This window comes from Rattus norvegicus, chromosome 19 (assembly GCF_036323735.1).
Source record: "Rattus norvegicus strain BN/NHsdMcwi chromosome 19, GRCr8, whole genome shotgun sequence".
Classification (NCBI taxonomy): Eukaryota; Metazoa; Chordata; class Mammalia; order Rodentia; family Muridae; genus Rattus; species Rattus norvegicus.
This window is the reverse complement of record NC_086037.1, coordinates 16578041-16601585: the sequence shown is the minus strand read 5'-3', so window position 1 is coordinate 16601585 and position 23545 is coordinate 16578041. Positions and strand designations below refer to the sequence as shown.

Below are 23545 nucleotides of genomic sequence, written 5' to 3'. Positions count from 1 at the left end.
CTTTGAAGAATTGGATTGGTATTTTGATGGGGATTGCATTGAATCTGTAGATCGCTTTTGGTAAAATGGCCATTTTTGCTATATTAATCCTGCCAATCCATGAGCATCGGAGATCTTTCCATCTTCTGAGGTCTTCTTCAATTTCTTTCTTCAGAGGCTTGAAGTTCTTATTGTACAGATCTTTTTTTTTTTTTATTAACTTGAGTATTTCTTATATACATTTCGAGTGTTATTCCCTTTCCCGGTTTCCGGGCAAACATCCCCCTCCCCCCTCCCCTTCCTTATGGGTGTTCCCCTCCCAACCCTCCCCCCATTGCCGCCCTCCCCCCATAGACTAGTTCACTGGGGGTTCAGACTTAGCAGGACCCAGGGCTTCCCCTTCCACTGGTGCTCTTACTAGGATATTCATTGCTACCTATGGGGTCAGAGTCCAGTGTCAGTCCATGTATAGTCTTTAGGTAGTGGCTTAGTCCCTGGAAGCTCTGGTTGCTTGGCATTGTTGTACATATGGGGTCTCGAGACCCCCTTCAAGCTCTTCCAGTTCTTTCTCTGATTCCTTCAACAGGGGTCCTAATCTCAGTTCAGTGGTTTGCTGCTGGCATTTGCCTCTGTATTTGCTGTATTCTGGCTGTGTCTCTCAGGAGCGATCTACATCCGGCTCCTGTCGGTCTGCACTTCTTTGCTTCATCCATCTTGTCTAATTGGATGGCTGTATATGTATGGGCCACATGTGGGGCAGGCTCTGAATGGGTGTTCCTTCAGTCTCTGTTTTAATCTTTGCCTCTCCCTTCCCTGCCAAGGGTATTCTTTTTCCTCATTTAAAGAAGGAGTGAAGCATTCACATTTTGATCATCCGTCTTGAGTTTCGTTTGTTCTAGGGATCTAGGGTAATTCAAGCATTTGGGCTAAAAGCCACTTATCAATGAGTGCATACCATGTATGTCTTTCTGTGATTGGGTTAGCTCACTCAGGATGATATTTTCCAGTTCCAACCATTTGCCTACGAATTTCATAAACTCCTTGTTTTTGATAGCTGAGTAATATTCCATTGTGTAGATGTACCACATTTTCTATATCCATTCCTCTGTTGAAGGGCATCTGGGTTCTTTCCATTTTCTGGCTATTATAAATAAGGCTGCGATGAACATACTGGAGCACGTGTCTCTTTTATATGTTGAGGCATCTTTTGGGTATATGCCCAAGAGAGGTATAGCTGGATCCTCAGGCAGTTCAATGTCCAATTTTCTGAGGAACCTCCAGACTGATTTCCAGAATGGTTTTACCAGTCTGCAATCCCACCAACAATGGAGGAGTGTCCCTCTTTCTCCACATCCTCGCCAGCTTCTGCTGTCACCTGAGTTTTTGATCTTAGCCATTCTCACTGGTGTGAGGTGAAATCTCAGGGTTGTTTTGATTTGCATTTCCCTTATGACTAAAGATGTTGAACATTTCTTTAGGTGTTTCTCAGCCATTCGGCATTCTTCAGCTGTGAATTCTTTGTTTAGCTCTGAACCCCATTTTTTAATAGGGTTATTTGTTTCCCTGCGGTCTAACTTCTTGAGTTCTTTGTATATTTTGGATATAAGGCCTCTATCTGTTGTAGGATTGGTAAAGATCTTTTCCCATGCTGTTGGTTGCCGTTTTGTCCTAACCACAGTGTCCTTCGCCTTACAGAAGCTTTGCAGTTTTATGAGATCCCATTTGTCGATTCTTGATCTTAGAGCATAAGCCATTGGTGTTTTGTTCAGGAAATTTTTTCCAGTGCGTATGTGTTCCAGATGCTTCCCTAGTTTTTCTTCTATTAGTTTGAGTGTGTCTGGTTTGATGTGGAGGTCCTTGATCCACTTGGACTTACGCTTCTACAGGGTGATAAGGATGGATCGATCTGCATTCTTCTACATGTTGACCTCCAGTTGAACCAGCACCATTTGCTGAAAATGCTATCTTTTTTCCATTGGATGGTTTTGGCTCCTTTGTCAAAAATCAAGTGACCATAGGTTGTGGGTTCATTTCTGGGTCTTCAATTCTATTCCATTTGTCTATCTGTCTGTCTCTGTACCAATACCATGCACTTTTTATCACTATTGCTCTGTAATACTGCTTGAGTTCAGGGATAGTGATTCCCCCTGAAGTCCTTTTATTGTTGAGGATAGCTTTAGCTATCCTGGGTTTTTTGTTATTCCAGATGAATTTGCAAATTGTTCTGTCTAACTCTTTGAAGAATTGGATTGGTATTTTGATGGGGATTGCATTGAATCTGTAGATTGCTTTTGGTAAAATGGCCATTTTTACTATATTAATCCTGCCAATCCATGAGCATCGGAGATCTTTCCATCTTCTGAGGTCTTCTTCAATTTCTTTCCTCAGTGTCTTGAAGTTCTTATTGTACAGATCTTTTACTTGCTTGGTTAAAGTCACACCGAGGTACTTTATATTATTTGGGTCTATTATGAAGGGTGTCGTTTCCCTAATTTCTTTCTCGGCTTGTTTCTCTTTTGTATAGAGGAAGGCTACTGATTTATTTGAGTTAATTTTATACCCAGCCACTTTGCTGAAGTTGTTTATCAGCTTTAGTAGTTCTCTGGTGGAACTTTTGGGATCACTTAAATATACTATCATATCATCTGCAAATAGTGATATTTTGACTTCTTCTCTTCCGATCTGTATCCCCTTGACCTCCTTTTGTTGTCTGATTGCTCTGGCTAGAACTTCAAGAACTATATTGAATAAGTAGGGAGAGAGTGGGCAGCCTTGTCTAGTCCCTGATTTTAGTGGGAATGCTTCAAGTTTCTCTCCATTTAGTTTAATGTTAGCAACTGGTTTGCTGTATATGGCTTTTACTATGTTTAGGTATGGGCCCTGAATTTCTATTCTTTCCAGAACTTTTATCATGAAGGGGTGTTGAATTTTGTCAAATGCTTTTTCAGCATCTAATGAAATGATCATGTGGTTTTGTTCTTTCAGTTTGTTTATATAATGGATCACATTGATGTTTTTCCGTATATTAAACCATCCCTGCATGCCTGGGATGAAGCCTACTTGATCATGGTGGATGATTGTTTTGATGTGCTCTTGGAGTCGGTTTGCCAGAATTTTATTGAGTATTTTTGCGTCGACATTCATAAGGGAAATTGGTCTGAAGTTCTCTTTCTTTGTTGGGTCTTTGTGTGGTTTAGGTATAAGAGTAATTGTGGCTTCATAGAAGGAATTCGGTAGTGCTCCATCTGTATCAATTTTGTGGAATAGTTTGGAGAGTATTGGTATGACGTTCTAGGTATGATAGAATTCCGCACTAAGCCCGTCTGGACCTGGGCCCTTTTTTTTGGGATACCTTTAATGACTGCTTCTATTTCCTTAGGAGTTATGGGGTTGTTTAACTGGTTTATCTGTTCCTGATTTAACTTCGGTACCTGGTATCTGTCTAGGAAATTGTCCATTTCCTGAAGATTTTCAAGTTTTGTTGAATATAGGCTTTTATAGTAAGATCTGATGATTTTTTTGAATTTCCTCTGAATATGTAGTTATGTCTCCCTTTTCATTTCTGATTTTGTTAATTTGGACACACTCTCTATGTCCTCTCGATAGTCTGGCTAAGGGTTTATCTATCTTGTTGATTTTCTCAAAGAACCAACTTTTGGTTCTGTTGATTCTTTCTATGGTCCTTTTTGTTTCTACTTGGTTGATTTCAGCTCTGAGTTTGATTATTTCCTGCCTTCTACTCCTCTTGGGTGTATTTGCTTCTTTTTGTTCTAGAGCTGTTAGTTGTGGTGTCAAGCTGCTGACATATGCTCTTTCCTGTTTCTTTCTGCAGGCACTCAGCGCTATGAGTTTTCCTCTTAGCACAGCTTTCATTATGTCCCATAAGTTTGGGTATGTTGTACCTTCATTTTCATTAAATTCTAAAAAGTCTTTAATTTCTTTCTTTATTTCTTCCTTGACCAGGTTATCATTGAGCAGAGCACTGTTCAATTTCCACGTATATGTGGGCATTCTTCCCTTATTGTTATTGAAGACCAGTTTTAGGCCGTGGTGGTCTGATAGCACGCATGGGATTATTTCTACTTTCTGTACCTGTTGAAGCCCGTTTTTTGACCAATTATATGGTCAATTTTGGAGAAAGTACCATGAGGAGCTGAGAAGAATATACATCCTCTTGTTTTAGGATAGAATGTTCTATAAATATCTGTTAAGTCCATTTGGTTCATGACTTCTCTTAGTCTGTCTACGTCTCTGTTTAATTTCTGTTTCCATGATCTGTCCATTGATGAGAGTGGGGTGTTGAAATCTCCTACTATTATTGTGTGAGGTGCAATGTGTGTTTTGAGCTTTAGTAAGGTTTCTTTTACGTATGTAGGTGCCCTTGTATTTGGGGCATAGATATTTAGGATTGAGAGCTCATCTTGGTGGATTTTTCCTTTGGTGAATATGAAGTGTCCTTCCTTAACCTTTTTGATGACTTTTAGTTGAAAATTGATTTTATTTGATATTAGAATGGCTACTCCAGCTTGCTTCTTCCTACCATTTGCTTGGAAAGTTGTTTTCCAGCCTTTCACTCTGAGGCAGTGTCTGTCTTTGTCTCTGATGTGTGTTTCCTGTAGGCAGCAGAATGCAGGGTCCTCGTTGCGTATCCAGTTTGTTAATCTATGTTTTTATTGGGGAGTTGGGGCCGTTGATGTTGAGAGATTTTAGGAATAGTGATTATTGCTTCCCGTTATATTCATATTTGGATGTGAGGTTATGTTTGTGTGCTTTTCTTCTCTTTGTTTTGTTGCCAAGATGATTAGTTTCTTGCTTCTTCTAGGGGGTAGCTTGCCTCCTTATGTTGGGCTTTACCATTTATTATCCTTTGTAGTGCTGGGTTTGTAGAAAGGTATTGTGTAAATTTGGTTTTGTCATGGATCATCTTGATTTCTCCATCTATGTTAATTGAGAGTTTTGCAGGATACAGTAACCTGGGCTGGCATTTGTGTCTCTTAGGGTCTGCATGACATCTGTCCAGGATCTTCTGGCTTTCATAGTTTCTGGTGAAAAGTCTGGTGTGATTCTGATAGGTCTGCCTTTATATGTTCCTTGACCTTTTTCCCTTACTGTTTTTAATATTCTTCCTTTATTTTGTGCATTTGGTGTTTTGACTATTATGTGATGGGAGGAGTTTCTTTTCTGGTCCAATCTATTTGGAGTTCTGTATGCTTCTTGTATGCTTATGGGTATCTCTTTCTTTAGGTTAGGGAAGTTTTCTTCTATGATTTTGTTGAAGATATTTACTGGTCCTTTGAGCTGGGAGTCTTCACTCTCTTCTATACCTATTATCCTTAGGTTTGATCTTCTCATTGAGTCCTGGATTTCCTGTATGTTTTGGACCAGTAGCTTTTTCCGCTTTACATTATCTTTGACAGTTGAGTCAATGATTTCTATGGAATCTTCTGCTCCTGAGATTCTCTCTTCCATCTCTTGTATTCTGTTGGTGATGCTTGTATCTACGACTCCTTGTCTCTTCTCTTGGTTTTCAATATCCAGGGTTGTTTCCATGTGTTCTTTCTTGATTGCTTCTATTTCCATTTTTAATTCCTTCAACTGTTTGATTGTGTTTTCCTGGAATTCTTTCAGGGATTTTTGTGATTCCTCTCTGTAGGCTTCTACTTGTTTATTTATGTTTTCCTGTGTTTCTCTAAGGGAGTTCTTCATGTCTTTCTTGAAGTCCTCCAGCATCATGATCAAATATGATTTTAAATCTAGATCTTGCTTTCCTGGTGTGTTTGGATATTTCCTGTTTGCTTTGGTGGGAGAACTGGGCTCCAATGATGCCATGTAGTCTTGGTTTCTGTGCTTGCCTCTGGCCATCAGATTATCTCTAGTGTTACTTTGTTCTGCTATTTCTGACAGTGGCTAGACTGTCTTATTGGCCTGAATGTCAGGAGTGCTGTAGACCTGTTTTCCTGTTTTCTTTCAACCAGTTATGGGAACAGAGTGTTCTGCTTTCGGGCGTGTAGTTTTTCCTATCTACAGGTCTTTAGCTGTTCTGTGGGCCTGTGTCTTGAGTTCACCAGGCAGGTCGCTTGGAGCAGGAAGGTTTGTCTTACCTGTGGTCCTGAGGCTCAAGTTTGCTCGTGGGGTGTTGCTTATGAGCTCTCTGAGGCAGCAACCAGGAAGATCTGCACCGCCCTTTCCGGGAGCTTCTGTGCCCCAGGGTTCCAGATGTCGTTTGGTGGTTTCCTCTGGAATCAGTAATGTGGGCAAAGTCTAGTCTCTTCTGGTTTCCCGGGTGTGTCTGCCTCTGTGAAGGTTTAGCTTACCCACCCACAGGATTTGGGTGCAGAGAACTGTTTATCTGGTCGGTCCCTTCAGGTTCCGGCGGTGTATCAGACGCACGGGACCTGCTGCTCCTGTGCGCTTATCTCCAGGAACCCAGAGGCCTTATACAGTTTCCTCTTGGGCCAGGGATGTGGGCAGGGGTGGGCAGTGTTGGTGGTCTCTTCCGCTCTGCAGTCTCAGGAGTGCCCGCCTGCCCGGGTGGTGAGCTCTCCCACGGGGTTTGGGAGCAGTGAGCTGCTGTGGCCAGGGATCCGAGAGTTTTAGATATATTTCTTTACTTACATTTCAAAAGTTATTCCCTTTCCTAGTTTCCTGTCCTTAAGCCCCATCCCCTCCCCTCCCCTCCCCCGTACGGGTATTCCCCCTATACATCCCCCCTACTACCGCCCTCCCCCATATTCTCCTGCACTGGGGGTTCAACCTTGGCAGAACCCTTCCCCTGATGCCCCAACAAGTCTATTCTCTGGTACATATGCAGTTGGAGCCCTGGGTCTGTCCATGTACAGTCTTTGGGTAGGGGTTTAGTCCCTGGAAGCTCTGGTTCGTTGGCATTGTTGTTTTGATGGGATTGCAAGTTCCTTCAACTCTTTCAATCCTTCCTGTAATTCTTCCAAAAGGGGGTCCTGTTCTCAGTTTGGTGGTTTGCTGCTGGCATTGACCTCTGTATTGGACATGGTCTGGATGTGTCTCTCAGGAGAGATCTATATCTGGTCCCTTTCTGCATGCATTTTTTTTTTTAGCTTCATCCATCTTATCTAGTTTTGATGGATATATATATATATATATATATATATACACATATACATATACATATACATATACATATACATATATATATATATATATATATATATATATATATATATATATATGTATGCGCGCCACATGTGGGGCAGGCTCTGAATGGTTGACACTATTTTTAAGTGCTTTTTAAAAAGTAAAGACTGCAAGCAGACTGAAGCAATGGTTCTTTACATCAAGTACATAGTTCTACGCCTGAAAGCCAAACTCTCTGGCAGATCGCTTCATATCCCAGTTCTCTCAACATTCGTCTAAACCAGTCAGTTTAATGTTCTGAAAGTACAAAAATTTCAGTAAATTGATAATTTCTGAGTGTTATAGGCTGCTGTTCTTTCTTTCTTTAAAATTAAATGTATCCCCAACATAAGGAGTTTGTAACCAATGTTCGATCATGTGAAGTTTTGTTGAATTTCATTATGTTTATAGCTAAATCATTACATTTTAATTGAATTAAAACTTTCTAAACAACAACAACAACAACAACAACAACAACAACAACAGACAACTAAAATAGAAACACCTAAAGGCTTAGGACCAGGGATTTATTCTGTAAAATACAATGTGAAAAATGTTGATTTTTCTTCTGAAATAATTTATACATATTCCTTACATTGCATAGCATCTTTGTTGAAAAACAGTATTTTAAAAATGTTTTTAATGTTCACTCCCATGGCGTTTTCTAAACATATGCATGACATAGGCTTTTATTATTATTACTAAGCCTATTGGCTAAAATGTTTCTCCAGTAATCATAGGAAACATCCACTGAGGCTGATTAAATTATAGAGTGGTGAAAACAGGGAAGAAAAGGACCTAGATCGGCTTCATCTGAAGGGCACAGTCATTTTCTGAAATCTTAAACATTTCTAAAAAGTTTAGGAATAAATTTTCGTAGAAAAAGGGAAGAAAACTAGATCATAAGAATCAAGACCGATCCTGATTTCTATCCATTTGATTGAAATTTTAAGTGGGTGACTAGGACATCACTCTTTGAAGCTCACGTTGTAAAATGGTGGAGCAGGGTGCTTGCTTTGATGATCTGATCCTGCTACACCCGATGCTTACCAAAGCTGAGCTGCAGTTACCGGTAACAGTTTCCAAGTCAAAGGTGAGATAGGAGCAAAGGCCTGTCCTCGACACCTATCCTACAAGAGGAGCAATCTCACAACACAACCTGCATGGTGTGAACACTGCTCCTTTGTGGGGTCATCTGTTCTGCCGTTGTTGCGGTAGTCGTCCCGCTCGAAGGTCTATTTGCCTTCCTGCTTCAGTATGTTCAATAAAGCCCTTCTAACTTGATATTCCAACAAACAACCTTTCCACCACTCATTTCAAAACTCTTTCTTACTTATCTCATTCTAAGAGAATAAAACCATGGCATGAGTTCTAGTTTGGAAAAATGTTCTTTTTTTTTTTAAACTCTAGATTTTAGTGATTTATTTTTCCCTTCTTTTTTATGTTTTTTCTTGCTTTTAAAAACTTTTTTATTAGATATATTTCTTTACTTACATTTCAAATGTTATTCCTCTTCCCAGTTTCCTGTCCATAAGCTCCCATCCCCTCCCCTCCCCCTCCCCCGTACCGGTATTTCCCCCATACACCCCCCTTACTGCCACCCCCCCATATTCCCCTGCACTGGGGGTCAAACCTTGGCAGGACCAAGGGCTTCCCCTTCCACTGGTGCCCCAACAAGGCTATTCTCTGCTACATATGCAGTTGGGGCCCTGGGTCAGTCCATGTATAGTCTTTCAGTAGTGGTTTAGTCCCTGGGAGCTCTGGTTGGTTGACATTGTTGTTTTTATGGGGTTGCAAGCTCCTTTAACTCTTTCAACACTTCCTCTAATTCCCCCCAAGGGAGTCCTGTTCTCAGTTTGGTGGTTTGCTGCTAGCATTGACCTCTGTATTGGACATGCTCTGGATGTGTCTCTCAGGAGAGATCTATAGCTGGTCCCTTTCAGTATGCATTTTTTAGCTTCATCAATCTTATCTAGTTTTGGTGGCTGTATATATATGGGCCACATGTGGGTTAGGCTCTGAATGGCCATTATTTGAGTCACTGCTCTAAACTTTGCTTCCATATCCCCTCCTATGGATATTTTTTCCCCTTTTAAGAAGGAATGAGAGCATCCATATTTTGGTCATCCTTCTTGAGCTTCCTTTGGTCTGTGGATTGCATTTTGGGTAATTTGAGCTTTTTGGCAAAAATCCATCAATGTAATCCACTATATAAACAAACTCAAAGATAAGAACCACATGATCATTTCATTAGATGCTGAGAAAGCATTTGACAAAATTCAACACCCCTTCATGATAAAAGTCCTGGAAATTGCATCTTGGGTAATTCGAGCTTTTTGGCTAATATCCACTTATCAATGAATGCATATCAAGTGTGGTTTTCTGTGATTGAGTAACCTACCTCAGGATGATATTTTCTAGTTCATTCCATTTGCCTATGAATTTCATGAAGTCATTGTTTCTGATAGCTGAGTGATATTCTACTGTGTAGATGTACCACATTTTCTGTATCCATTCCTCTGTTGAAGGCATCTGGGTTCTTTCCAGTCTCTGGCTATTATAAATAAGGCTGCTATGAACATAGTGGAGCACGTGTCTTTGTTATATGTTGGGGCATCTTTTAGGTATATGCCCAGGAGAGGAATAGCTGAGTCCTCAAGTAGTTCAATGTCCAATTTTCTGAGGAACCTCCAGACTGATTTCCAGAATGGTTGTACCAGTTTGCAATCCCACCAACAGTGGAGGAGTGTTCCTCTTTCTCCACATCCTCGCCAGCATCTGCTGTCATCTGAGTTTTTTATCTTAGCCATTCTGACTGGTGTGAGGTTGAACTCAGGGTTGTTTTGATTTGCATTTCCCTGATGACTAAGGATGTTGAACATTTCTTTAGGTGCTTTTTGGCCATTTGATAGTCCTCAGCTGAGAATGTTTTGTTTAGCTCTGTACCCCATTTTTAATAGGGTTATTTGTCTCTCTAGAGTCTAACTTATTGAGTTGTTTGTATATTTTGGATATTAGCCCTCTATCAGATGTAGGATTGATAAAGATCCTTTCCCAATTTGTTGGTTGCTGTTTTGTCCTAACAACAGTGTCCTTTGCCTTACAGAAGCTTTGCAGTTTTATGAAGTCCCATTTGTCGATTCTTGATCTTAGAGCATAAGCCATTGGTGTTTTGTTCAGGAATTTTTCCCCAGTACCCATGTGTTCAAGACTATTCCCCACTTTTTCTTCTATAAGTTTGAGTGTATCTGGTTTGATGTGGGGGTCCTTGATCCACTTGGCCTTAAGCTTTGTACAGGGTGATAAGCATGGATCGATCTGCATTCTTCTACATGCTGACCTTCAGTTGAACCAGCACCATTTGTTGAAAATACTACCTTTCTTCCATTGGATGGTTTTAGCTCCTTTGTCAAAGATCAAGTGGCTATAGATGTGTGCTTTCATTTCTGGGTCTTCAATTCTGTTCCACTGATCTATCTGCTTGTCTCTGTACCAATACCATACAGTTTTTATGACTATTGCTCTGTAATACTGCTTGAAGTCAGAGATGGTGATCCCCCAGAAGTTTTTTATTGTTGAGTATAGTTTTCACTATCCTGGGTTTTTTAATTATTTCAAATGAATTTGCAAATTGCTCTTTCTATCTCTATAAAGAATTGATTAGGAATTTTGATGGGGATTGCACTAAATCTGTAGATTGCTTTTGGCAAAATGGCCATCTTTACTATATTAACCCTGCCTATCCATGAGCATGGGAGATCTTTCCATCTTCTGAGATCTTCCTCAATTTCTTTCTTCAGAGACTTGAAGTTCTTGTCATACAGATCTTTCACTTGGTTGGTTAAAGTCATACCAAGATATTTTATGTTATTTGGGACTATTGTGAAGGGTGTCATTTCCGTAATTTCTTTCTCAGCCTGTTTATCTTTTGAGTAAAGGAAGGCTACTGATTTGTTTGAGTTAATTTTATAACCTGACACTTTGCTGAAGTTCTTTATCACGTTAAGTAGTTCTCTGGTGGAACTTTTGGGGTCGCTTAAGTTCACTATCATTTCATCTGCAAAGAGTGACATTTTGATTTCTTCCCTTCAAATTTGTATCCATTTGACTTCCTTTTGCTGTCTGATTGCTCTGGCTAGGACTTTGAGTATTATATTGAGTAAGTAGGAGAGAGTGGGCAGCCTTGTCTAGTCCCTGATTTTAGTGGGATTTCTTCAAGTTTCCCTCCACTTATTTTGATGTTAACTACTGGTTTGCTGTATATTGCTTTTACTATGTTTAGGACAACGGGGCATCTGAACACAGTGTTTCCAAAACTGGTGCTTAGCTGATGTCTTCCTTATTTTTATTCTGCCTGGGATGCTGGTCTGTGGCAAGGCATCATCCACATCTAGGATAGATCTTCTCTCCTCAGTTAAACCTCTGTGGTGACACCCTCAGAGATACCTGGAGAGGCATGTTTCCTCAGTAATACCAGGTTCAGTCATAAAATCAAGATAAACCATTATAAGGCCTAAGTAGAAAGTAAGCTTTCTTAGGACCTTAAGGTTTGTGTCTTGTAAAACTTCGATAAATAAACAGGACTTCTTTATTAATCAGTTTTTATAGTGGTGTCAGCCGTAAACATGAAAATTGTGAACAATATTGTTTTTCTTCTACATACATCTTTATTTTTCTTGAATCTATTTCAAAACAGTTCATTTTATTCAAACAAAAGACGGTAGCTATCATAACTTGATAATACATTGTTTCATTTTACAAAATAATACATATGAATTAGTTTGAATGGACCGTTTTGCCATTTTTTTTTCTAAAATTCAACTAATATAGCAGATAGAGTTCAGCTACCCAAGCAACTTTCTGAGGTTTGATTATTCAAATGGTTAAGATGCTATTTGTCAACTGTAGGTTACCATCCCTTTTAATTATATAGGTAATCAAACTAAGAACTGCCAATTCTCTCTCCTATTAATTGTTTGTAATCACCTACAGATTAAAACTGCGTGTGCAGTTAACTCTAAGAATTTATTAGTACAAAGGGATTGATAGAAAGGAAACAAAATGAGCTTAGCATTAGAGAGGCTCTGGGGACCCAAGACCACTAAACCCATTTGGTTCTGTCACGTCCTAATAAAGATATATTGGCTTTTCATTGGGCATTCTCCAGAGGCAGCTGCATGCACTGTTACTTCACAGCATTTAGTTTCTTTCTTGAGTGAAACCTTCTATGCAAAGTTCAAAGTGCTGTTGTCTTTTGCCAATGTCCAGATGAACTGAACAAATCTCTTGTTTGTGACGTGAGGGAATGCCGGGGAATCCTTTGCTCCCTCCCTTCTCCTCCCGTCCTCTCAGGCTTTGGTGGCACGCCCAGGTACACACAGCATTACCAATTTTCTGTGAATCACTTGAACAATTTAGATTTCTAAAACAGCCATGCTTATTAGGTTTCAGAAACATAGCCAACCTGGTTAAATAATTGGCTTAGGTTGAGCACATAAATTTGAATAAAAATGGAAAAAAATCTTCCACCTGGAGGATACTTAAGAGACTATTACCATTCTAATTTTGAAGGTATTGGAGACTAAGGAAAGATGATGTGGTAAAAACATTTTGTCCTCCAAAAGGTGGTACTTTAAATCCTGTGAAATAATTTTTGTCCCCTCGTGGAGTGGTTTTGCTTGGGGGGTTTCATTTGTATGCTTTTGCTGGCTGGCATGCCGTTTAGTGCCAAATGGGTGCTGGGATCTAAGAAAAGGTCGAAGCATTTTCAGTTGTGTCTAGGTTGGCAATGAGATATGCAGAAGACAGCAGAATAATACGAACTCCTGGTATTTTCCAAGCCCACGTGTGTTCTTTGGTTGGTGGCTCAGAGCTCCCAGGGGTGGTTTAGTTGTCGCACTCATCATTTTCTTAAGGAAAAGATTGCCGTAGAATTCCACAGAAGAACGGAGGGTGTCTGTTGTCTGTCCATTTTCTCTCTCACTTTAGCGCCGTTAACAATTTCATTTACTTTGCATTTTTAAAACTTATTTCTTAATAATTTTCTGGATTTCCTTTTAATGTACTTACATGTCAGAGACATTTACTTTTTATGTGTGCAACTCACAAATAGGATTTTACTCGAAGTCTCCTTAAAAAACAAAACAAAACAAAAAACAAAACAAAAAACAAAGGGGTCAACATTCTTGGAGAAGTGAGTCCCCGAGGGTGAACTGGTTAGCTTGCTGCCTGCACACTGGATGCGCTTTACTGTGAAGGAGCTAATTAATTCAAGTCTCTCTTCCTGCAGGGCCATCGCTTCTTCATCTCTCTCTGATGAGATGACAAGATGTGATTTTAACACAGAAAAGTGAGCCCACAAAGATGTTTTGCTTTCCTTCTTGTGTTATAAAGCACTATGATCAGTATGTACTCGTCTTAGATAAATATTATTTTAACCTCCATCAATATTTCCAGCTGACAGGACTCTTTATGATCAGAGGAGTGCTGCATTGATGAGATCTTCCCATTTGCCTCATGAATCTGCTCAGACTTTATCAGGAGCCTCAATAATATTTAAGGATTATTATATCGTAAGTATTTTTTAAATATGCACATGTCATTTACTTGCCGTTGTTTTTTTCCCTCTCAGTAAAATACTGGGTCGATTTTGATGAAAAAAAAAAGCCATGAAATTTTACAGTGAGCCTAGTTCATTTCTTTTTTTTTTTTTTTAATTAACTTGAGTATTTCTTATATACATTTCGAGTGTTATTCCCATTCCCGGTTTCCGGGCAAACATCCCCCTCCCCCCTCCCCTTCCTTATGGGTGTTCCCCTCCCAACCCTCCCCCCATTGCCGCCCTCCCCCCCACAGTCTAGTTCACTGGGGGTTCAGTCTTAGCAGAACCCAGGGCTTCCCCTTCCACTGGTGCTCTTACTAGGATATTCATTGCTACCTATGAGGTCAGAGTCCAGGGTCAGTCCATGTATAGTCTTTAGGTAGTCGCTTAGTCCCTGGAAGCTCTGGTTGCTTGGCATTGTTGTACATATGGGGTCTCGAGCCCCTTCAAGCTCTTCCAGTTCTTTCTCTGATTCCTTCAACGGGGGTCCTATTCTCAGTTCAGTGGTTTGCTGCTGGCATTCGGCTCTGTATTTGCTGTATTCTGGCTGTGTCTCTCAGGAGCGATCTACATCCGGCTCCTGTCAGTCTGCACTTCTTTGCTTCATCCATCTTGTCTAATTGGGTGGCTGTATATGTATGGGCCACATGTGGGGCAGGCTCTGAATGGGTGTTCCTTCAGTCTCTGTTTTAATCTTTGCCTCTCCCTTCCCTGCCAAGGGTATTCTTTTTCCTCATTTAAAGAAGGAGTGAAGCATTCACATTTTGATCATCCGTCTTGAGTTTTGTTTGTTCTAGGCATCTAGGGTAATTCAAGCATTTGGGCTAATAGCCACTTATCAATGAGTGCATACTATGTATGTCTTTCTGTGATTGGGTTAGCTCACTCAGGATGATATTTTCCAGTTCCAACCATTTGCCTACGAATTTCATGAACTCATTGTTTTTGATAGCTGAGTAATATTCCATTGTGTATATGTACCACATTTTCTGTATCCATTCCTCTGTTGAAGGGCATCTGGGTTCTTTCCAGTTTCTGGCTATTATAAATAAGGCTGCGATGAACATAGTGGAGCACGTGTCTCTTTTATATGTTGAGGCATCTTTTGGGTATATGCCCAAGAGAGGTATAGCTGGATCCTCAGGCAGTTCAATGTCCAATTTTCTGAGGAACCTCCAGACTGATTTCCAGAATGGTTTTACCAGTCTGCAATCCCACCAACAATGGAGGAGTGTTCCTCTTTCTCCACATCCTCACCAGCATCTGCTGTCACCTGAGGTTTTGATCTTAGCCATTCTCACTGGTGTGAGGTAAAATCTCAGGGTTGTTTTGATTTGCATTTCCCTTATGACTAAAGATGTTGAACATTTCTTTAGGTGTTTCTCAGCCATTCGGCATTCCTCAGCTGTGAATTCTTTGTTTAGCTCTGAACCCCATTTTTTAATAGGGTTATTTGTTTCCCTGCGGTCTAACTTCTTGAGTTCTTTGTATATTTTGGATATAAGGCCTCTATCTGTTGTAGGATTGGTAAAGATCTTTTCCCAATCTGTTGGTTGCCGTTTTGTCCTAACCACAGTGTCCTTTGCCTTACAGAAGCTTTGCAGTTTTATGAGATCCCATTTGTCGATTCTTGATCTTAGAGCATAAGCCATTGGTGTTTTGTTCAGGAAATTTTTTCCAGTGCCCATGTGTTCCAGATGCTTCCCTAGTTTTTCTTCTATTAGTTTGAGTGTGTCTGGTTTGATGTGGAGGTCCTTGATCCACTTGGACTTAAGCTTTGTACAGTGTGATAAGCATGGATCGATCTGCATTCTTCTACATGTTGACCTCCAGTTGAACCAGCACCATTTGCTGAAAATGCTATCTTTTTTCCATTGGATGGTTTGGGCTCCTTTGTCAAAAATCAAGTGCCCATAGGTGTGTGGGTTAATTTCTGGGTCTTCAATTCTATTCCATTGGTCTATCTGTCTGTCTCTGTACCAATACCATGCAGTTTTTATCACTATTGCTCTGTAATACTGCTTGAGTTCAGGGATAGTGATTCCCCCTGAAGTCCTTTTATTGTTGAGGATAGTTTTAGCTATCCTGGGTTTTTTGTTATTACAGATGAATTTGCAAATTGTTCTGTCTAACTCTTTGAAGAATTGGATTGGTATTTTGATGGGGATTGCAGTGAACCTGTAGATTGCTTTTGGTAAAATGGCCATTTTTACTATATTAATCCTGCCAATCCATGAGCATGGGAGATCTTTCGATCTTCTGAGGTCTTCGTCAATTTCTTTCCTCAGTGTCTTGAAGTTCTTGTTGTACAGATCTTTTACTTGCTTGGTTAAAGTCATACCGAGGTACTTTATATTATTTGGGTCTATTATGAAGGGTGTCGTTTCCCTAATTTCTTTCTCGGCTTGTTTCTCTTTTGTATAGAGGAAGGCAACTGATTTATTTGAATTAATTTTATACCCAGCCACTTTGCTGAAGTTGTTTATCAGCTTTAGTAGTTCTCTGGTGGAACTTTTGGGATCACTTAAATATACTATCATATCATCTGCAAATAGTGATATTTTGACTTCTTCTTTTCCGATCTGTATCCCCTTGATCTCCTTTTGTTGTCTGATTGTTCTGGCTAGAACTTCAAGAACTATATTGAATAAGTAGGGAGAGAGTGGGCACCCTTGTCTAGTCCCTGATTTTAGTGGGATTGCTTCAAGTTTCTCTCCATTTAGTTTAATGTTAGCAACTGGTTTGCTGTATATGGCTTTTAGTATGTTTAGGTATGGGCCTTGAATTACTATTCTTTCCAGGACTTTTATCATGAAGGGGTGTTGAATTTTGTCAAATGCTTTCTCAGCATCTAATGAAATGATCATGTGGTTTTGTTCTTTCAGTTTGTTTATATAATGGATCACGTAGATGGTTTTCCATATATTAAACCATCCCTGCATGCCTGGGATGAAGCCTACTTGATCATGGTGGATGATTGTTTTGATGTGCTCTTGAATTCGGTTTGCCAGAATTTTATTGAGTATTTTTGCGTCAATATTCATAAGGGAAATTGGTCTGAAGTTCTCTTTCTTTGTTGTGTCTTTGTGTAGTTTAGGTATAAGAGTAATTGTGGCTTCGTAGAAGGTATTCAGTAGTGATCCATCTGTTTCAATTTTGTGGAATAGTTTGGATAATATTGGTATGAGGTCTTCTATGAAGGTCTGATAGAATTCTGCACTAAACCCGTCTGGACCTGGGCTCTTTTTGGTTGGGAGACCTTTAATGACTGCTTCTATTTCCTTAGGAGTTATGGGGTTGTTTAACTGGTTTATCTGTTCCTGAATTAACTTCGATACGTGGTATCTGTCTAGGAAATTGTCCATTTCCTGAAGATTTTCAAGTTTTGTTGAATATAGGTTTTTATAGTAAGATCTGATGATTTTTTGAATTTCCTCTGAATCTGTTGTTATGTCTCCCTTTTCATTTCTGATTTTGTTAATTTGGACACACTCTCTGTGTCCTCTCGTTAGTCTGGCCAAGGGTTTATCTATCTTGTTGATTTTCTCAAAGAACCAACTTTTGGTTCTGTTGATTCTTTCTATGGTCCTTTTTATTTCTACTTGGTTGATTTCAGCTCTGAGTTTGATTATTTCCTGCCTTCTACTCCTCCTGGGTGTATTTGCTTCTTTTTGTTCTAGAGCTTTTAGGTGTGCTGTCAAGCTGGTGACATATGCTCTTTCCTGTTTCTTTCTGCAGGCACTCAGCGCTATGAGTTTTCCTCTTAGCACAGCTTTCATTGTGTCCCATAAGTTTGGGTATGTTGTACCTTCATTTTCATTAAATTCTAAAAAGTTTTTAATTTCTTTCTTTATTTCTTCCTTGACCGGGTTATCATTGAGTAGAGCATTGTTCAATTTCCACGTATATGTGGGCATTCTTCCCTTATTGTTATTGAAGACCAGTTTTAGGCCGTGGTGGTCTGATAGCACGCATGGGATTATTTCTATCTTTCTGTACCTGTTGAGGCCCGTTTTTTGACCAATTATATGGTCAATTTTGGAGAAAGTACCATGAGGAGCTGAGAAGAAGGTATATCCTTTTGCTTTAGGATAGAATGTTCTATAAATATCTGTTAAGTCCATTTGGCTCATGACTTCTCTTAGTCTGTCTACGTCTCTGTTTAATTTCTGTTTCCATAATCTGTCCATTGATGAGATTGGGTGTTGAAATCTCCCACTTTTATTGTGTGAGGTGCAATGTGTGTTTTGAGCTTTAGTAAGGTCTCTTTTACATATGTAGGTGCCCTTGTATTTGGGGCATAGATATTTAGGATTGAGAGTTCATCTTGGTTGATTTTTCCTTTGATGAATATGAAGTGTCCTTCCTTATCTTTTTTGATGACTTTTAGTTGGAAATTGATTTTATTTGATATTAGAATGGCTACTCCAGCTTGCTTCTTCCTACCATTTGCTTGGAAAGTTGTTTTCTAGCCTTTCACTCTGAGGTAGTGTCTGTCTTTGTCTCTGAGGTGTGTTTCCTGTAGGCAGCAGAATGCAGGGTCCTTGTTGCGTATCCAGTTTGTTAATCTATTTCTTTTTATTGGGGAGTTGAGGCCATTGATGTTGAGAGATATTAAGGAATAGTGATTATTGCTTCCCGTTATATTCATATTTGGATGTGAGGTTATGTTTGTCTGCTTTCATTCTCTTTGTTTTGTTGCCAAGACGATTAGTTTCTTGTTTCTTCTAGGGTATAGCTTGCCTCCTTATGTTGGGCTTTACCATTTATTATCCTTTGTAGTGCTGGATTTGTAGAAAGATATTGTGTAAATTTGGTTTTGTCATGGAATATCTTGGTTTCTCCATCTATGTTAATTGAGAGTTTTGCAGGATACAGTAACCTGGGCTGCCATTTGTGTTCTCTTAGGGTCTGTATTACATCAGTCCAGGATCTTCTGGCCTTCATAGTTTCTGCTGAGAAGTCTGGTGTGATTCTGATAGGTCTGCCTTTATATGTTACTTGACCTTTTTCCCTTACTGCTTTTAATATTCTTTCTTTATTTTGTGCGTTTGGTGTTTTGACAATTATGTGATGGGAGGTGTTTCTTTTCTGGTCCAATCTATTTGGAGTTCTGTAGGCTTCTTGTATGCCTATGGGTATCTCTTTTTTTAGGTTAGGGAAGTTTTCTTCTATGATTTTGTTGAAGATATTTACTGGTCCTTTGAGCTGGGAGTCTTCCCTCTCTTCTATACCTATTATCCTTAGGTTTGATCTTCTCATTGAGTCCTGGATTTCCTGTATGTTTTGGACCAGTAGCTTTTTCCACTTTACAATATCTTTGACAATTGAGTCAATGGTTTCTATTTAATCTTCTGCTCCTGAGATTCTCTCTTCCATCTCTTGTATTCTGTTGGTGAAGCTTGTATCTACAGCTCCTTGGTCTCCTCTTTTGGTTTTCTATATCCAGGATTGTTTCCATGTGTTCTTTCTTGATTGCTTCTATTTCCATTTTTAATTCCTTCAACTGTTTGATTGTGTTTTCCTGGGATTCTTTCAGGGATTTTTGTGTCTCCTCTCTATGGGCTTCTACTTGTTTATTTATGTTTTCCTGGAATTCTTTCAGGGATTTTTGTGTCTCCTCTCTATGGGCTTCTACTTGTTTATTTATGTTTTCCTGGAATTCTTTCAGGCATTTTTGCGATTCCTCTCTGTAGGCTTCTACTTGTTCTCTAAGGGAGTTCTTCACGTCTTTCTTGAAGTCCTCCAGCATCATGATCAAAAATGATTTTGAAACTAGATCTTGCTTTTCTGGTGTGTTTGGATATTCCATGTTTGTTTTGGTGGGAGAATTGGGCTCCGATGGTGCCATGTAGTCTTGGTTTCTGTTGCTTGGGTTCCTGTGCTTGCCTCTCGCCATCAGATTATCTCTAGTGTTACTTTGTTCTGCTCTTTCTGACAGTGGCTAGACTGTCCTATAAGCCTGTGTGTCAGGAGTGCTGTAGACCTGTTTTCCTCTCTTTCATTCAGTTATGGGGACAGAGTGTTCTGCTTTCGGGCGTGTAGTTTTTCCTCTCTACAGGTCTTCAGCTGTTCCTGTGGGCCTGTGTCTTGAGTTCACCAGGCAGGTCACTTGTAGCAGAAAAGTTGGTCTTACCTGTGGTCCTGAGGCTCAAGTTCGCTCGCGGGGTGCTGCCCTCGGGCTCTCTGTGGCGGCAGCAACCAGGAAGATCTGCGCTGCCCTTTCCGGGAGCTTCAGTGCATCAGGGTTCCAGATGGCCTTTGGTGTTTTCCTCTGGCGCCCGAGATGTATGTGTAGAGAGCAGTCTCTTCTGGTTTCCCAGGCTTGTCTGCCTCTCTAAAGGTTTTGCTCACCCTCCCACGGGATTTGGGTGTAGAGAACTGTTTATCCGGTCTGTTTCCTTCAGGTTCCGGCGGTGTCTCAGGCAGGGGTCCTGCCGCTCCTGTGCCCTCCCCCACGGGAGCCCAGAGGCCTTATACAGTTTCCTCTTGGGCCAGGGATGTGGGCAGGGGTGGGCAGTGTTGGTGGTCTCTTCCGCTCTGCAGCCTCAGGAGTGCCCACCTGACCAGGCCGTTGGGTCTCTCTCTCACGGGGTCTGGGAGCAGAGAGCTGCTGCCTAGTTCATTTCTAAACTCTCCATTGAAATTCATCTTCTTAGCTACGTCTTTTTAGTTTATGCCTGCAGTCCCAGCACATGTGAGGCCAAAGCAGGAGAATTGGCTGTGTGCTTGAGGCCAGCCTAGGCAACAGTTCTGAGGTATTGTCTCAACGTCAAAAGCAACCTCACCAAAATAAATAATTAAACAAACAAATAAACAAACAGATGCTCTTTTCTGCCAGAAGCAAATCTTGAGCCCTTTTATCTTGCCTTGCGTAAAATTTACTAATCACCTTGACCCATAACATGTGCCTATATTTTAGTAGAAAAGCACTTAGCCAAAGGATCATCACATTTTTTTTTCTACATGTGATTACACAGCTACTGTTTCTGTATTATACCAAGGAGTCGAGTAGAGACTGAGGAGAAACACATCTACTTGAAGGATGATAATTGAGGGACCGAGAAAATCCACTTTAGGGCTTTTAGAATGAAGACTCTAATTCAGAGCACGTGAAGCTATAATCTGATAGTCTTTTTGGGTTCTTCTATTAGAGCAAGTCCTTGGGTGCAGCGATGTGAATACCACAGGAAATTCAGCCTTAAACATCTTCAGCACCAATTCTGTAAAAAAAGATTCCAGAGCTATAACACTGTGTCTCAGAGTGTCAGTCTGTGTATCTTGTGTCTCTTACATGATCCTCCCTGTGTGTGACTATACGCGACCCCTCTTTTCTTTTATCCTATATTTTATATGTTAATGATTTATTTATTTTTCTTCCCTTCCCATTTGCCACCATAGAAAAAAAATGTCAGTGAGTGGTATTAGATAAGTTAATCAGCAAAAGTTCATTGTTCTCACAGTTCTGGATCCCAGAAGTTAGCTATCAAGGTTGCTGGCAGGTGTTTCTTCTGAAGCTTCCCCGTTGACTGCACGGCAGCTGTCTGCTTTGTGTGGTCTCTCCTCTGTTTGTATGGAGTCTGGTGTCTCCTATCTTTTGATAACATTTAATCTTAGCTTCCTCAGATCTGTGTATCCAAAGATGGTCGCACTGATGGCTAGGTCTCTTGCATGTTTGAAGAACACAGTTTAATTATAATTAAATATGAATGAAGTATATTTGAAGTGTTTCTTTACGTTGAATAGTCCTTTACATTTATTTGTCTGTCTGTCTGTTTGTTTTTATTTTTGGGTAGTGATGCGTGGGCCATGGAGTACAGGTCAGAGGACAATATGTAAGAGTGAGTTCTTTCCTATACTGTGTGGGTTGTGGAGTTTGAACCAAATTTAACAAGATTAGCAGAAAGCATCTTTACCCATTCACCAGCAACAGTTCTTATCATTTAAAGTCCTATAGCCACGACTTTAAAATTCACTCTTATGTTATGGTGTTAATTATGTTACTCGTATCTTTATGAGTCTACTTTGCTAAAACTAAATTTTTACAAGTCTTTTTTGGATATGGAAATTACATGGATTCTTTTTAATGGAAAATATAGACATGTCTATGTTTTCATGTCTACATGTGTATAATTTCCTGAAAAAGGTTAAGTCATTGTTATATATTGTTTATGGAAGACATTCCTCAATTCATGATAGTTATTGTTTAGAAGGAAAATGTCTCCTACAGGCTTATATGCTTAAACACTTGCTTGCTAGCTGTTATCATTGTTTTGGTAGATTACCTGACTTCCAGGAAGCAGAAATTAGATGGACAGTGGTACGCCTTATGGTTATAACTTGATTTTCGTTTCCTATGCTTCTCAAATTGATGATACGATGCAACCAGTTGCCACTATGAGCCAGTCTTGCCACCATGCCATCCTTGACATGGTAGACTGTACCTTCTCAAACCATGCAAACAATCCTTCCTCTCCTAAGTTTATAATCCTTGTGATACAAAATAACCGGTTTAGAAAATCAGCACCGAAAAATGGAGTCCCTGCTGTGGAAAACAGTGGTTCATTAGCCTTTGGAGACGTTTGCAGTGGGAATGTGAAAGAGTTTGGAGTTTCTGGCTACAGAAGCGGTTGTGTGCTCTAAGTAGAGCTCAAAGGACCTTTCTGGTAGATGTTCAGAAGACCAAAGTGCTTCCAGAAATGTGAATGTCAAAGTGTTTGCGTGAAGTATCGAAGGGGAAGAAGGACTCTACTAGGGACTTCCATGTTCCAACAATGGACCTGGCTACATTCTACCCTTGTAGAATTATAACTTGGGGTGAAATTTGTAGCAGGATAGCTGAGCTTTGGTGGCGCCTGACTCTTACTGATTGTGTTCTTATGCTCTCCTATAGGCATCTAGATTTCCCTGGTGTTGGCTGGATGAACTTGATGATAGCAGGGCTTTTTTGGAAGGGAGGGAGCCATGAGCCTGACTATGGAGGTTTGGGCACTGGACTCGGCTGGATGTGCCTCTGGCAGACCCCACTAGCAAGGGATTTGTGGGGCAGTGTTCCAAGTCCGTAGTTCTTGGAGGCCCTGTTTGCCTCTATGTGGAAGCAAGAAGCTCTTAGAGTTCTGCAAGGCTCCCATGGACCAAAGGGCAAGCCCAGTGCTAGTGAAAGGAGGTCAGTGGACTGCGTACAACTCACTTCCGCCAGCTGTGACACAGGCAGACCCACCTGGGAAAGCATTGGTAGGGTACGGTTCCAAGCTGGTGAGGCTTGGGTCCCCGGAGGCCCCCACAGGGGAGCAGTACACTCATGGTGTTCCCCATGGCTCCACAGGACTGAAGAGTGAGCCCAGTGCCAAACAATGGAGGTCAGGAGACCGTGGGCAAGTCAACGGTGCTGTCTCTGAGAAAGGGTCTTCTGTTTCATTGACTTTTTATTTGTATTTTTTTGCCAGTCCTGTTTGGTTCTATCCCGTGTCTCTTGGCTGTACTTAACCTCTGGTTTCTGCTTTTTTTTAGGCAGTCTCGGGCATGGGTTCCCTCTCAGGCATGGGCCTCAAGTTGGGCTAGTTATTGTTAGGCTGTTCCTACAAGTTCTGTGCCACCTTTACTCCACCATATTTTACAGGTAGTACGAATTAAAGGTCAAAGATTTTGTGGTTGGGTTGATGTCCCAGTCCCACCACTAGGAGCCTTCCCTGGTTATAGAAGGAAGACAGTTTGAGCTCCATATCCTCCATTAGCAGAGACTCTGTTAGGGTAACTCTTGCAGATTCCAGTGATCTTTATCAGTGCTCCCTATCTCTTCCTTGGCCTTATCCCTCC

At 40.5% G+C, this 23545-nt stretch overlaps 1 protein-coding gene across 8 annotated transcripts in view; it reads left to right on the top strand.

Moving 5' to 3' along the window:
• Positions 1–23545, top strand: part of LOC134483165 (IQ domain-containing protein M-like) — a 249989-nt gene that overhangs the window by 78795 nt on the left and 147649 nt on the right. For 7 of the 8 annotated variants that reach the window (XM_063278429.1, XM_063278428.1, XM_063278426.1 and 4 more), the window contains one exon: positions 13585–13700. The exons of the other annotated variant lie outside the window; for it this stretch is intronic. In XM_063278429.1, the coding sequence (XP_063134499.1) occupies positions 13585–13700 (116 nt within the window). The remainder of the gene's footprint in view (positions 1–13584; positions 13701–23545) is intronic. 8 annotated transcript variants of the gene reach the window in all.